The sequence below is a fragment of the Nanorana parkeri genome, unplaced genomic scaffold, assembly GCF_000935625.1.
Source record: "Nanorana parkeri isolate BGI_ZX_2015 unplaced genomic scaffold, ASM93562v1 scaffold1667, whole genome shotgun sequence".
Lineage (NCBI taxonomy): Eukaryota > Metazoa > Chordata > Amphibia > Anura > Dicroglossidae > Nanorana > Nanorana parkeri.
This window is the reverse complement of record NW_017307935.1, coordinates 159,315-174,410: the sequence shown is the minus strand read 5'-3', so window position 1 is coordinate 174,410 and position 15,096 is coordinate 159,315. Positions and strand designations below refer to the sequence as shown.

The 15,096-nt window shown below is 44.3% G+C and overlaps 1 protein-coding gene across 1 annotated transcript in view; it reads right to left on the bottom strand.

Annotated features, from left to right (window-relative positions):
- Positions 1 to 8,274, bottom strand: part of LOC108799240 — a 14,240-nt gene extending 5,966 nt beyond the window's left edge. The window contains exons 1-2 of the mRNA XM_018571075.1: positions 8,145 to 8,274; positions 3,927 to 4,383 (exon numbers count right to left, since the gene is read on the bottom strand). Of these exons, the coding sequence (XP_018426577.1) occupies positions 3,927 to 4,370 (444 nt within the window). The 5' untranslated portion in view covers positions 4,371 to 4,383; positions 8,145 to 8,274. The remainder of the gene's footprint in view (positions 1 to 3,926; positions 4,384 to 8,144) is intronic.
- Positions 8,275 to 15,096: the final 6,822 nt, after the last annotated feature.

The window sequence follows — 15,096 nt, the reverse complement described above, 5'->3', positions numbered from 1 at the left end:
ACAAGTGAAAGGCTAAAACCGTACAGCTATAAGGAAATCATATCAGCAAATATTTGAGGTTTATGAGGCTGAAATATTTTAATGAATGAATCTATAATTAATGTTTAACAAGATGTCAAGTAAAGAAACATTAGACAAGCGCTTTGCCGGTATACAATAGCGCGTTGTAGTTTTTCTTTTTTTTGTCATACTTGTACTGCTAATGGCAAGTTAAACGCATTAATTATTATAGACGGGTGTTGCTAGGATTCTAAAGGTCCTGGGGCACCTTTGGCCACACCAAGGAGAGTCATAATGAGGTGCGCATAGCCAACCGCAGTGACCAAATTACATCAACAGTGGGAGGGGTTTAATGGGACATTGTTAAATATAAGCTGAGCCTGCTTGCTGTATGAGCAGTGTATATATGCTACAGTCCTTGTAACCCTACAATATGATTTCATTGCTGTGTCACAAGCAACAGTCCCACAGACACGTATACACACCTCAGCATTCAGTTACAATTGAAAAACTTCCAATACATATGATTTTGTACACACTAAAAAAAAGACAGAGAGCTAACCCTTTGTATAAGCCTACCATAAAGAAGAATTTCATTCAAATAGTCAGGGAATATTTAGCAACCAACAAGTGTTCAGGCAATTAACCCTAAAGGAGATTCTTTATTTAAAATTGCGGGTTACACTGAGGACGTTAATCAGCGCTGTACACTTACCCTACATCCTATGAGGTTCCAACAGTAACCTTTGTTTGGCAGCTTTTTAACCCTAAACCCAGGTTTAAGATTTTCTTTATATATTATATCTTTTTTCAATTAGCGCGGATTCATTCCATATACGGCTCACTGGAGTTTATTTCACAAGTAAAGGAGATTCTTTATTTAAAATTGCGGGTTACACTGAGGACGTTAATCAGCGCTGTACACTTACCCTACAATTAACCCTTTGGCCAGAAGTATATAATGTAAAATATAATGTATACACTATAGTGCAGGAGTATGTAACACGCAGAGTGAAGGGTTCATGAGTATGTACACAGAGTGCAGGGGTCATGAGTATGTACACAGAGTGCAGGGGTCAGGAGTATGTACACAGAGTGCAGTGGTCAGGAGTATGTACACAGAGTGCAGGGGTCAGGAGTATGTACACAGAGTGCAGTGGTCAGGAGTATGTACACAGAGTGCAGGGGTCAGGAGTATGTACACAGAGTGCAGGGGTCAGGAGTAGGGATGTTCAGATACCAGTGCAGATACTTGGCATTTTCATGAGAACTCCCAGGGTTGCAGCGGTTGCAGCTGTGACCTGGCTCTGGCGCTCCACCACTGTCCTGAAATCATTAGTCTGTATTGTTTTAGAAAAACTGTCACATGACAATAAACACAAATGTATCAGTGCTTGTATCTGTGAGAACATGGACAAGTATCAGTACTCGTACTTGCAAAACTGCTATTGGTGCATCCCTTTATATATGTTTATAAAAACAAAATCATACAATAAAACAGAGATGTACAAATCCCGGGAGCTCCGTGTGCTCCTTACAAATGACAGCGGCCTCCTAACTTTTGCATTTTTCTCTAGTCTAGTCTTGGAGCTGGAAAAGTATCTGTACTTGCACTTGTACCAAGTACAGTACTTGGTATCTGAACATCCCTAGTCAGGAGCATATAACACACAGAGTGCAGGGGTCAGAAGCATGCAACACACAGAGTGCAGGGGTCAGGAGTATGTAACACACAGAGTGCAGGGGTCAGAAGCATGTAACAGAGTGCAGGGGTCAGGAGTATGTAACATACAGAGTGCAGGGAACAAGGGTGCATAACGCACAAAATGCAGGGGTCAGGAGTGTGTAAAACAAGTGTGCAAGGGTCATATATGTGTAAAGCACAGCATTCAGGGGTCAGTCTTACATAAGGCACAGAATGCAGGGGTCAGTGGTACATAACGCATGGAGTGCAGGAGTCAGGGGTAAGTAACTCACAGAGTGCAAGGGTCAAGAGTAAGTGACACATATATTGAAGGGGTCAGAGCTGTGTAACTCAATTCAATACTCTTCACTACTTTCCCCTCTCAATTAAACTCCCCCAACCCCAATATCCAGTATAATTTGCACCCTCACACCCCCAGCACAAAATCCCTCTGAAAGCCAAAATCTCCCCAAACAAAAATGCAAAAATTCCCTCCTCCTTCCAGGACAACCCACCTTGCTAAAATGTCCCATGCACAGGTCTTCATCCCCTTTCCCAACAAATCTCTTCTCCCAGCACAAATCTTCATCCTCCACCACTACCAGGTCATTATGGCCTCCAGAACAATTCTTCCCTCTCCCTAAACTTATCAGACCTCCGTTGCAGTGTGGCAAGCATGGGGGATCCTCCAAGACCCATTGGCTTATGTCACGTGACACACCAGAGCCGGGGAGGAACCTAAGGAAACTTTCCTTAAATCTGAATTCTATGTACAGGCAGCTCAGCGGGGAGAGATGCCGGCTGCGCAGTGGTGGGCAGTTGCGGTGCCATGACTTGGGGCACCAGGTCAGAAAGATGCAGGGGACATACTCTGGGTTCCCACCTACAGGCACCATTATTATATAATAATTATTGTGTTTAACTTGCCATTGGCAGTACATCTGTCAGTGCAAAAATTGGCACACACACAACACATGTTTAGCCCCAATGAATGAAATTCGGACCTCAGACTTGCCCCCAATGCATAAGCTTCATATACTGAAAGCCCGCTGGCGACATTTCAGTAATTTCAGGGAGGTTGGGGGGGAGGGGGAGTCAGTCTTTGTAACTGACAGGCTAGTGCATCCATTGGGAGGTGCATAGCCATGCCACTGATATGGATGGCAATGCATCATTGCATGGTACCAAACTCTAGGTGCGTTTCAATAACAGCTCTCCTAGCTGCACGTCGCTCGATAATTGTCATGTACGCCTGCAAACTAAAAGGAATGTCAGGGGTTCAAATCTCCCAGATCTGTGCAGATCTACAAAATAAAATAACCGTTGAGTGTTTTATAATAATAAAAAAATATTATTATTTTTTATATATGTATTTATTTAATAAATAAATATTTATGATTTAATATTTATTTCTGTATCGTTTTGAGTATGCAATTGAGCTTTGGTCGCCAAGCCACAAGAAGGATGTCCTTGAACTAGGAAGAGGTTAATCGAAGGGCAATACAATGAATGAGGGGGTTGAGTGACCTCAGCTATGAGGAACCATTACAAAAAATACATTCATTCATTTTAAAGAAGAGATGCATAAGCCTTCCTTTGGATCTATGAGTTGCGGGAACGCGTGCACGCACAAGATCGCATGTCATACTTTTAGGTGTGCTGCGTTGCCATATTTTATTAAAGTGACACTAAGCTTAGGAGTTAAATCTTAAAAATACATTCAAGTACCTGAACTAGCCCCAATGAATGCATTTCGGACCTCAGACTTGCCCCCAATGCATAAGCTTCATATACTGAAAGCCCGCTGGCAACATTTCAGTAATTTCAGGGAGGTTGGGGGGGAGGGGGAGTCAGTCTTTGTAACTGACAGGCTAGTGCATCCATTGGGAGGTGCATAGCCATGCCACTGATATGGATGGCAATGCATCATTGCATGGTACCAAACTCTAGGTGCGTTGTGCAATAGCATACACTAAATACACGGTAACATGTGAATAGCACAATGCTCCAGTGTGAGTGGGCCCTAAAATTGTGCCCGTTCACATATAAACGCCTATAGCTCAATGCTTCATGCTTATAAAGGTACATGAACAACTTTGGAGGCAGAATGGGGATTTTTGGGGCTCATAGAATTTAACGGAAGTGCCTGAAAAAGGCCTGAAAAATGTTTTGGCTGGAGATGCACTTTTAAGCAAGGCCAGTGCTCAATGTGCTCATTACCATTGTCAGTTAATGTACATACCTGTCTAAAGTCATGAGGCTTGGGGTTTTGGTATTTATCTTTCGGGTAAATTCCTTCTTTTACACACATGAGGCTGGCCTCGAAGGGACCAATATGTTTAAATTTTGTTAGGAACTTTCTGGGTCTTATTGCAGGGAGCTGTCCGGGGTTCCAGGCACCTGGAATCATGTCCTGCTTATTCCACTGCTTGGTGTCTTCGGTTATATTTTTCTTCTCTTGAATATCAAATTCATTGGACCTCCTGGGTAACATCAATGACCTGTACTGCTTGACGCTGAAGTCGGGAGGTTTCCTCATCCAGATATTATCATCTGGGATCTGCTTTGGGTTAGTGAAATGCTCGCTTCTTTCCACTGCCAGTCTTCTATTGGCGCTGAATTTCACTTGTCGGGCAAACATATAGTGATGGTCATGTTCAGATGCTTGTATCAGCTCGGCTGACATTGTAACTTTTCTCCTAAACAAATCGCTTTAAAAGAAAGAAGAAAATCAAAAGCAAAGGCTTAAAAACACCAAAAATATTATTTCCTAAGGATCAGTTTCTTTGGTTGTTTATAAATGAATCTTCAGTTTTGTTGATCAATTTTACCCATTAGAAGGATTTCAGCAAACACAAATACTTAAGCTGTTACTCAGCCTTCTGAAATAATAAACATTTCAACCCCTGCATTCCTTCAGGGTCCATTCACAGTTAAAGCCTATCTCTGGGGGGGAAAAAACTCCCCTTGAATAAGGGCTGCCACCACACTGCAAGGGTTAATTGCTTATGAAGGTCTAGGGTAGCTGGACCTGATCTCTGTCTGTGAAAGGTTCTTATTCATCCAGGTTGTGGTATATCCGTAAACAATTGATCAAGGCAACTGGACTTGCTGTGTTTTTCTTGAAGACGTTCTGCTGGTCATCTGACTAGCTTTCTCAAGTCATTCAAAGCCATTCACTTCCTGCATTGAAAGGGCACAATGACTTCAGTTTGGCAAAGCAATGCACACTGGGATTGCCTTGTCATCAGCAGAGCATTGCTGGGAAATCTCATCTGTAATCTCACAAGATCTTAGGGAAAGACATTTTCTTCCCCTGAGATGATGTGCATGGTCACATGTCCTAGTCACATGTGCCAGTAATCCAGGAAGTAAAAGGAGAGCTAGTAATGTGTCCTTAGTAAAGATAGCCACTGTCAGAAGACTGGGGAAGAAAATAGAAATAAGGAATGCAAAGAATACAAAGCCGGCAATCATCTAGAAGTATGTATTTGTAGCAGGGGTGTAACAATCGCCATAGCGACCCAGGCAGCCGCTATGGGGCCCGGGGCACAGGGGAGCACAGGGGGGCCCGGCCAGATGCTGTGCGGGCCGCCTGGGTTGCTATGGCATCTTATGCTGGTGGCTTTCACTGGAGGCTGTGAGAAGAATGCACTGCTGTTCAGATCACTTCTCACAGCCGCTGCGGAGTTAATGAGAGCCAGCAGCGGCGGTGGAGCAGGCTGGACCTGGCAGTGGAGGAGACGGGGCCCGTGGTCGGTAGCAGAGGAGGAGGCGGGGCCCGGTGACGGAGAAGGAGGTGGGCCCGGCGACGGAGGAGGAGGCGGGGTGCCATCAGCGATCGTGAAGGAAGAGGAGGCGGACAGGTAAGGAGTGTGACCAGACCACCTAAGGGTATCCCTGCAGAGCCCACCATAGAGAGTCTATGGTGGGCTCTGCATGGTCTCCATCAGGTGGGCTGCGTGAGATCTCAAGTGGGCTATGCAAGGGGCATAACTAGAAGTCACAGGGCCCCATACAAAATTTTGCTATGGGGCCCTGTGATTTCTAGTTACGCCCCTTGTTGGTAGATTGTCATTACTAAACATTTCTAAAGGTGTGTTTGTTGTTATTTTAAAGATATGGGTAAAGGTCCGCTTTATTGAACCGCAAACAAAGTAAACAGACCCTTAAGATTTTTTTTTCTAGGGTGCTAAATTTCTACATGAAGAACAAAGCACAATCGTCTGCCATCAGCTCTCCTGACGATTATTTTCAATATGTGATCAGCAATTTGTTTCATTCCAGTAATATCTATTGGGCAGCTCTTAGCCCCACACCGGCGTCCATAGGTGCAGGTACCCCACCCCCTGAAAGGAATAGGATAGCTAGTTATATGAACAAATTGGGTTTTTTGAGGTGACCCGAGAACACAAAAAACTAAATAAATCTAAAACTTTAACATTTTATGATATCTACAGGTTAAAAACATCAAATCTTAAAAGCAAAATACATTATACAGTCAATGATGTGTAAGAAGTCCAACAATAAGTGTGCCGCCCCAATAGGGGCATAGAATATGAGATGCATAGCCTCAGTTAATATTAGCATTGCTATATAGGTTAGAATTTATATAGTGTGATTTGCCTAACTATTTTCTCATAGCTAAATCCATGTGTTATGCTATGCTGCCATCTAGTGGCCTTTTGTTGTAACAAACATGCTTTCTGTAATTATTCCTCATGTATTTCCCCCTAGTGTACGCCCCTTCCTTCTTCCTGTGTGCAGTACTTCCTGTGTCATGGCCACAGTTAAGGCCACATGTAACAAGGGCACACATGTAATCTGCACAGTACGTAGGAAAGGCATCATTTTCTGACCGCACAATACTATCACCATTCATCTGCTGTTCCTATCATCTGCTGTAACCCTGATGTTAAAGAATAAACACCTCTTTTGAATGAATCGGTATTGACGAGTTCAGGTATCTGACGAGGATTGTCCGCAGTGAGTATATCTGCTTATACAGGCCAGGCATAGAGGTCTCAGCAAGGGATATATTTCGCTATCACAACGATCGGAGTCAGAATAATAAGAACACACAATCATGTTGACAGTTCACTCGGAGAGTCTAGTGCTGTCTCCAGACCTCCTCTTAGATGTGAGAAGGTAGTTCAATGGATGTGTCACACGATGCTGGTTCAATGGGTCCAACTCTAATGTTAGCTTCCTCAGGGGAGAGACTCTCACACTTAAAGGAGAACTATGGGGTCAGGGCTTTTCCCCATAGTTCTCCTTAGGGTAACGGGAGGACACAAACTAGCGTCCTCCCGTTACCCTAGGCTCAGTATACCGCAAGCTACAGCTCGTGGTATACTGAGACGCCGCAGTCGGAGCGGATCCCGACATCGATGTCTGGATCCGCCCAGCTGCGTGAGTGACAGCTGGCTCTGCCTTCCTAGAGGCAGAGCCAGCTGTACCTGCCCCCTCCCCCGTCCGTTCCGCCAGTCAGCGCTGGCGGATCGGAGCGGGGAGGGGGGAATCCAGCCCTTCCCCTGCCATGGCAGAGAGCCATGACAGGATCAAGAGGTGAGCGAACCCGGTATGTGTTCGCTCACCTCCCGATCTACTGAGCCGACCTGTGACAGTCTCATTGTCACAGGTCGGCTAGGATCACTCACCTCATAGTTCTCCTTTAAAAGTCATGAAGTATTAGAAGTTATGAAGTACTGGGGTGCAGGAGACAGGCATCCACCGTCACCTAATATGGTAGGGGGGACCCAAACCCCCAATTCTTTGTTACAAATAACCAATAGACATGTGCGATTAGTTTCGTTCCGAATCAAAATTCGGACACATTTTCCGAAATTCAGACAGACACATCCAAATTTCCGAATCCCAATGCATTTGAATGTGTCCAAATACGAATTTCCATTTCCGAATTTCGGATCCCGTCCGAATTTCGTTCAAAAACTAAACTGAATGGGACATGTGACTTTTCTGGCCAATCAGATGTGTTTTTCGGTTTAATGCATCAGAATGGGTCTGAAGGCGAATTTTCGTTACGGCAACATGGGAGCCATATACAGTATATACTAAAGCTGAGGCTCCCAGACCCGAATTGCATTCGGGATCCAGATTCCCGAATGCATTTACATTGGGGTCTAGGAGATTCAGCTTTAGTATTAATATCTGTATATAGTTTATGTGGTAGTCGTAACGTCCGAAACCCAAACCGAATTGAATTTCGGATCTGAATCCCAAATTATGAAATATCCGAACCAAACCGAATTTTTCCGCAGCTTACATGTCTAATAACCAACCAATTTGTTTCTTCCCATTTATATTTTAGAACTGATTATTGTAACAAAGAATTCTATTACCACCTTGGAGGTAAATATCCACAACAACGGACGCGGTTTGCTGTATCTCCGCGCACAGCCGGCGTTCATCACAATAAATATTTGGTAGAATCGCTTACCTCCGGGGATATAATTTATTAATCGGTATCTCTTCTTCATTCAGGTTGCAGAGCTCCTGCACTCAGGAAAACCTCATCTTCTGATCTGAGGCATCGATGTGCCGCACCAAACGGAGTCACTAGGAGACGGAACACTAGCTGCTCCCTCCGGCCACTGACAGAATAATAACTGCGGCCGGACTCGCTGTGCCACTTGTGAAAAGAGCATTGATGGGAACTTAGCAACTATGTAACTACCATTGTTCTAGAATGGAAAGCCTCTTATCGTGACTTCCTCCGAGAAAACATGTCAGGGCAGGACTGGAGAAACGTTGTATACTGAACCCGATCTATGAGCATAAGACAAAGCTCCTGGCTGCAGTTCAGTACCGCCATAGACTGCTTTGGGATCAGGTGTATACCTATAAGTGGACATTTCGCTTGCGCTGTGCTCCGTGTATCATAAACAATCGCCATTTCCTAAATGTAAAATGTTGTTTTTTCTATGCTTTGTTACATTTCTTTGCAACCACTTCCTGTCCTGTCTAGTGATGGCTCTGGGCATTTCTCAAGGCGGGTTTCCAGATGGTGACAACATTATGGAAATGTTAAAGCTGAATTCCGGGATAAGCAAATATGGTCTAAATAGAGGCATGTGTGTTCTTATTGATCATATTGATATCTTGCTGTACTTCCTCCAGATCTGTGCAGTAATCCAGTGTGACAGTTGGAGCTTCCTGTAATAAAGACCGGTCACTGCTGCTCTCTCCTTGTGCAGGGTGACTGGTCTTGTCTTCATCTCTTCCTGTAATAAAGACCAGTCACTGCTCTCTCTCCTTGTGCAGAGTTACTGGTCTTGTCTCCGCCCCCTCCTGTAATAAAGACCGGTCCCTGCTGCTCTCTCCTTGTGCAGAGTTACTGGTCTTGTCTCCACCCCTCCTGTAATAAGGACCGGTCCCTGCTGCTCTTTTCTTGTGCAGGGTGACTGGTCTTGTCTCCGCCCCCTCTTGTAATAAAGACCGGTCCCTGCTGCTCTTTTCTTGTGCAGGGTGACTGGTCTTGTCTCCACCCCCTCCTGTAATAAAGACCACTCACTGCTGCTCTCTCCTTGTGCAGGGTGACCGGTCTTGTCTCCGCCCCCTCCTGTAGTAAAGACTGCTCACTGCTGCTCTCTTTTCTTGTGCAGGGTGAGGTGACTGGTCTTGTCTCTGGCCCCTCCAGTAATAAAAAACAGTCACTGCTGCTCTCTCTTCTTGTGCAGGGTGATTGGTCTTGTCTCCGCCCCCTCCTATAATAAAGACCAGTCCCTGCTTCTCTCGCCTTGTGCAGGGTGACTGGTCTAGTCTCCGCCCCATCCTATAATAAAGACCAGTCCCTGCTTCTCTCGCCTTGTGCAGGGTGACTGATCTAGTCTCCGCCCCCTCCTATAATAAAGACCACTCACTGCTGCTCTCTCTACTTGTGCAGAGTGAGTGGTCTTGTCTCCGCCCCCTCCTGTAGTTTTCTGCAGGTAGCCTGTAGTGCGTGGGGTCTGCTGGGCCCCTCCCACAGCTCTGCTCTCTGCACAGGCTATGTACAGCACAGTGATTGTGTCACCGTTACAAGGCAATATCTAGGCCTGCAAAGCCATTTGCATCAGACAAAGCTTTTTTTTTCATCCTTTATGGCTACCGAGGAATATATTGATATGAACACTTTTGTGCCCGGAGTTCAGCTTTAAATCTATTAAAAAAAAATCATTTACAATAATAATATTGTGATGGGGTGTATTCAGAGAGGACTCAGGTATATATAATTAATAGAAATGTATTGAAATTCTTCTTCTTAAAATCATTTAGTTAGATAAAATTAATTTAGAATAGTGCTCGTATGCATCTCAAGATTGCATTTCTCTATCCCTAGGACTATTGCTGATTCATATATTTACATACCATAATACTTTCAAAATGTATACATTCATAAACATATTTGTATTTCATACAGTTCTTTACAGATATAGCACTATTTGATGAATCCCCTAGCCGTTACGCTCACATAGGCTTCTTCAGGGGGGTTATTTTGTTTGTTTGTATATATCAGTTTTCAGCAATAATCAGTTTTTAAACATATAATGCAATGCATATTACTATTAATACATAGGATAGAATAAACATATAATACAATATATATCAATACAATTCAATTCATTTCTAATATATAAATATATACAAATTCATAATTTTTCATTAGTCACTAAAATATATTATTTTTCATTATTAACTTGACTCAACATTAATTCATAGGATACATTATTCAGATTAATTGTTTGTCAATCAAAGTCAGTTCATCTCTAATACATATATTTGATCATTTTCATTTATCATTAATTTGTCCATTATCAACCTCATTAGACATTAGTTCATTAGTTCATGGGATGTATTATTCATTAATTAGATTCATCCAGCATACATAAAGTGATAATTCATCATCATTAATTATTAAATCATATATTTATTTATTTTGGTCTAGATATGTCAGAGAATATTATTCACCATATATGCATATTGTTAGTTTTATTACCTTTGTTTCTATTCAGCTATTGATCCAGGGAAATTTACCAATGCTCAATCATGTAAGTATTTATATTTAAAGCTCAACTGCGTTCATGGAAAATGATATACAGTTAAATAGACATTGTACTAACTGGCTCTCCGTGCAGAATGTGCGTGCTCGCTGATTTCAAATGTAAGAGTCTGGTGTGAATTGGGGATGGTCCTCTGTTGTTGTTTTTTTTAAATAGTCTTTTATGACATTCAGAAAAAAAATTATCAAAATTTGGATTCATTATTTCTTTCATTCTGAAATTTGGATGCATCTGAATGTCCGAATACGCTGATATTCGTCCGCATTTAAGTTCGGAACGCAACGAATCGCACATGTCTAGCAACAAGATTTCTAGTTAACCAGTGGAGCCAGTGGCAGAATTATCGCCATAGCGACCCAGGCGGTGGCTTTGGGACTCGGGAGACAGGGGAGCCCGGCCAGAATGAGGAACAAAGGGGTCCGCCTGATGCCGTGCGGGTCGCCGGGGGTCGCTATGGCATCGCAGGCTAGCTGTCGCTTGTGGCTGTGAGGAGGAATGCGCTGCTGTCCAGATCACTGACAACCTGTCATCTGTGCAGCGGCGCATTCCTCCTCACAGCAGCTACTGAGTCAGTGACAGCCAGCAGCTTGCAGAGGAGGAGGCCGGAGTGCGGTGGAGGAAGAGGCCAGGCCCAGCGACGGTGGTGGAGGCGAAGCCCACCAGTGATTGAGGAGGCAGGGCACGGCGGTGGAGAAAGCTGACAGGTAAGAGGTGTGACCAGCCCACCTGAGACCCTGTAGAGCCCACCATAGGATCTCAGGTGGGCTCTGCAAGGGGCATAACTATAAATCATAGGACCCCTTAGAAAATGTTGCTATAGGGCCCTGTGATTTCTAGTTACGCCCCTGGTTGGAGTGCACATAAAGCGCAAAGGTGTGAACGGGGAATTAAAGGGAGGAATACCTGTTATGTCATCCAGCCAAAAATTTGCTTTTTTTAAAACTTTTTTAAAGTGAACTTTTTTAGCACTGCCCAGACCACCACTTAACATCGAATCTGTTTTTGATTAGGACAGTATAGAGGACGCGTGTTCTGTGTATTGGTCACTCTGTATAGATGACAGCACCATATGGTGAAGGTTTTATAAACACTTGCAGGATGCTCTGTTCTGCACCCCTCGCACTACGCAAAAATGCTTCGCTTTCTATGTTTGCAATCTTTCACTGGATTGTGTAACGCGTGTCTAAACCACAGCAGGTCAATAGATTGAAATAGCAGGAAAGTCTTTTATTGGCATCCTGGACATGCTTGTAATCTGGTGACCTGCGGCTCATCGATCGGGGCCCCCTGACAAACAATCTTTTAATGTCTTTCCTATTGTATCTAATGTTTACAACATGCGTCCGACAATCATAAGTTCTATACAGAAACATTCAGCTTTCAGCCCAGAACAAATGCAGAAGGCGCATGGCTGCTATTCTGACAACGCCCACCAGGTGGCGAAATAACGCCAACACTGGAAATGCAATATACAGTGCAAGTCCGCTAAAGAAACTTAACCCCTTGAAGCCCAGGGTGTTAAAGGAGAACTATGAGGTGAGTGCTTATCACTCACCTCATAGTTCTAGCCGACCTGTGACAATGAGACTGTCACAGGTCGGCTCAGTAGATCGTGAACCAGCACATACCAGCGTTCGCTCACCTCTCAATCCTGTCACGGCTCTCTGCCGTGACAGGGGAGGCGCTGGATTCCCCCCTCCCCCGCTCCGATCCGCCAGCGCTGACTGGCGGAACGGGCGGGGGAGAGGGGGCCGGTACAGCTGGCTCTGCCTCTAGATAGGCAGAGCCAGCTGTCAGTCACGCAGCTGGGCGGATCCCGGCACAATTGTCGGGATCCGCTTCAGCTGCCGCGTCTAAGTATATCGCAAGCAGCTAGTTTGTGTCCTCCCGTTACCCTAAGGAGAACTATGGGGAAAAGCCTTAACCCCATAGTTCTCCTTTAAACCCCCTTCCTGGCCAGGCCATTTTTCAGTATTGATCGCTGTAGTACTTTGACTACATTTATTCAGTCATGCAACTCCATACTGAAATACATTTTATATAATTTTTTTGGAACAGATAGAGCTTTCGTTTTGTGGTATTTATTCAGCACTGCGTTGAAAATTTTTTTTTTTTACTATATAAAGATAAAAAATACCAAAAACTGTTTTCCCTAAGTTATGTTATGAAACGTTTTTATTATTAGACAATTTTTTGGGTAAAATATAAGAGACGGGGTCACGTTGGGTAAATAAACAAAAGGATACCTTGTCACGCTCCTTACCGGAAAAACCCAAGGTTAAATGAGGTGGGTGCTCGTAGTGACCTGCGGATGGCGCCGCCACACAGCAAGAAGATAAATGGATGTCACCAGCACACCAACAGTATTGCAGTCCAAAAAGTTTGTTTATTGGAAAGTCATGTCACCAAAACGAGCGCTTTCAGTGCCACGCAGGGTCCCCTTCATCAGGCTTAGCAATGACGTCGGGTAAATAGACACCAAACCTGTCTAGCCTTAAAATTGCGCACGCCCGCGAACTCTCCAAAAACTACCATACCCAGATTTGCCCATATGTGACACTTTAAATGCTTTTACTGCTCATCAGTTTAGTGTTAAAAGTGATTGATGGCCCTAAAATTATTGCTCTCACTCCAACATTTGCCATGATATGTAACATGTGCGGCGCAATCTTTGTTTTCTCACGTGGGCGCACCTGATGCGTGTTTAAGTTTGTATGTGCGTGTATGTGGGGGCGGGGGACTTAAAACATTTTTGTTTTTTTTATATGTGACTTTAATTTTATTAACCTTTTTTTTTTTTACACTTAACTCAACTAAGGGATCTCCAATCCCTGGGACTATCCCTTCAAGCCATGGACACTCAGCAACTATGAGCTGCTGTTATAATAATAGTCTGTTGCCTGAACCAATAACACATTTATCACCCACTGCATACATTTAGACACGCCCACAGGGGGGCCCCTGACCCCAAAGTTGTATCAGTGCCAAAGCAGTGTTTCTGAGCCCCTTCGCTAAACTCCACTTCTTTTTATGTGTGTGTGTGTGTGTGTGTGTGGACCTGCTGCGGCTTCAGCAAGGTGGGGTACATATCGGGGTGCTCAGATGTTATATAACACAGAACCATTACATCCTCCACATCTGAGCGGATGAGGAAGGAACTGTTTAACATTCTCTACATTGTATTCATGGATTTCACATGTAAGGAAGATTTGTTTTGTCATCCTTTCCTCTAGAGACCATTAACCTGCATGCTTACAATTGACTTATTTCCCGCTGTAGTGACAAGTGTTGGGGCCGGAGGAGTGACTAATGGCCGCCACTGACACTAGAGGCCTCAAATGTGCAAAAATGACATGGCTACCCTCAAGCATCTATGCCCACCATCGGATGACTAAATATGTTACATTATCAGGAAGTAGTTCGGAGGAGCCCAGATGCAGGGGACTTGCCAGTACAAATGGCACCTCTGCACGAGTAAACCTGGATAATGCACGGTCTCTCATGTGGTGGTGACCAGCACAGGAGCAGTCCGGAACTTCGTAGCCAAATCGATATCCAAAGTCGTAATCCGTGAGAGTAGCAGGGATCAGGGGCAGCCAGCAAGATTCGTGGTCAGGAAGTAAGCTAGGTTCGGTACACAGGAAATACAATACAACTATAAGCTAGACACTACGAGGACAATCTCTGTAATAACTAAGCACAGAATGATGTGTGAGGCTGGTATTTGTACCTGCTGACGTCAGGGTGCGGTCATCTCCGGAGGTGGGGGTTCTTCCTTAAAAGTCATGAGCTGTACCTTTAAGAAGACACACAGTGTGCACGTGCACACTACACGGTGGACACCACAGAGCGGCAGGAGACAGGTGCCGCTGGACTCGGGGCTGTGGGTAACAGCGCGTCCGACCTCCAGCTGTCTGCGGGGACCCGTTCCGTGGCACACAGGTGGGTATTACATACATTGTATTTGTGGGCACCATAATGGTTTAGCCATGTCAGCACCAGCTGCGGACGCACGCAGTTAGAGCAAATAGTGACGAGTTGTTTCACCTATAGCAGCTGCCATTCCCATAAGGCAAGTGCGCCTACCCGTACTTGGATGCCTTAAATGCAAGAGTCCATAGAAAACCGGCACTGGAAATGGGACCAGTCCAGTAAGTTATTATTTAAAATCAATTTATTCCCAAAAAGGCATAAAAACATTCAATAACAACATTCTCAGTAGTAGAGGAACTTTTCCTGATGAAGGAATCGACATGTTTCCGAAACGTTGCTTTTCATTGCGATATGACCTTCCAACGTCAATAAAGACGAATTGGTAGAGCACATACTGGAGTGCCGGTGAAGTGCCGG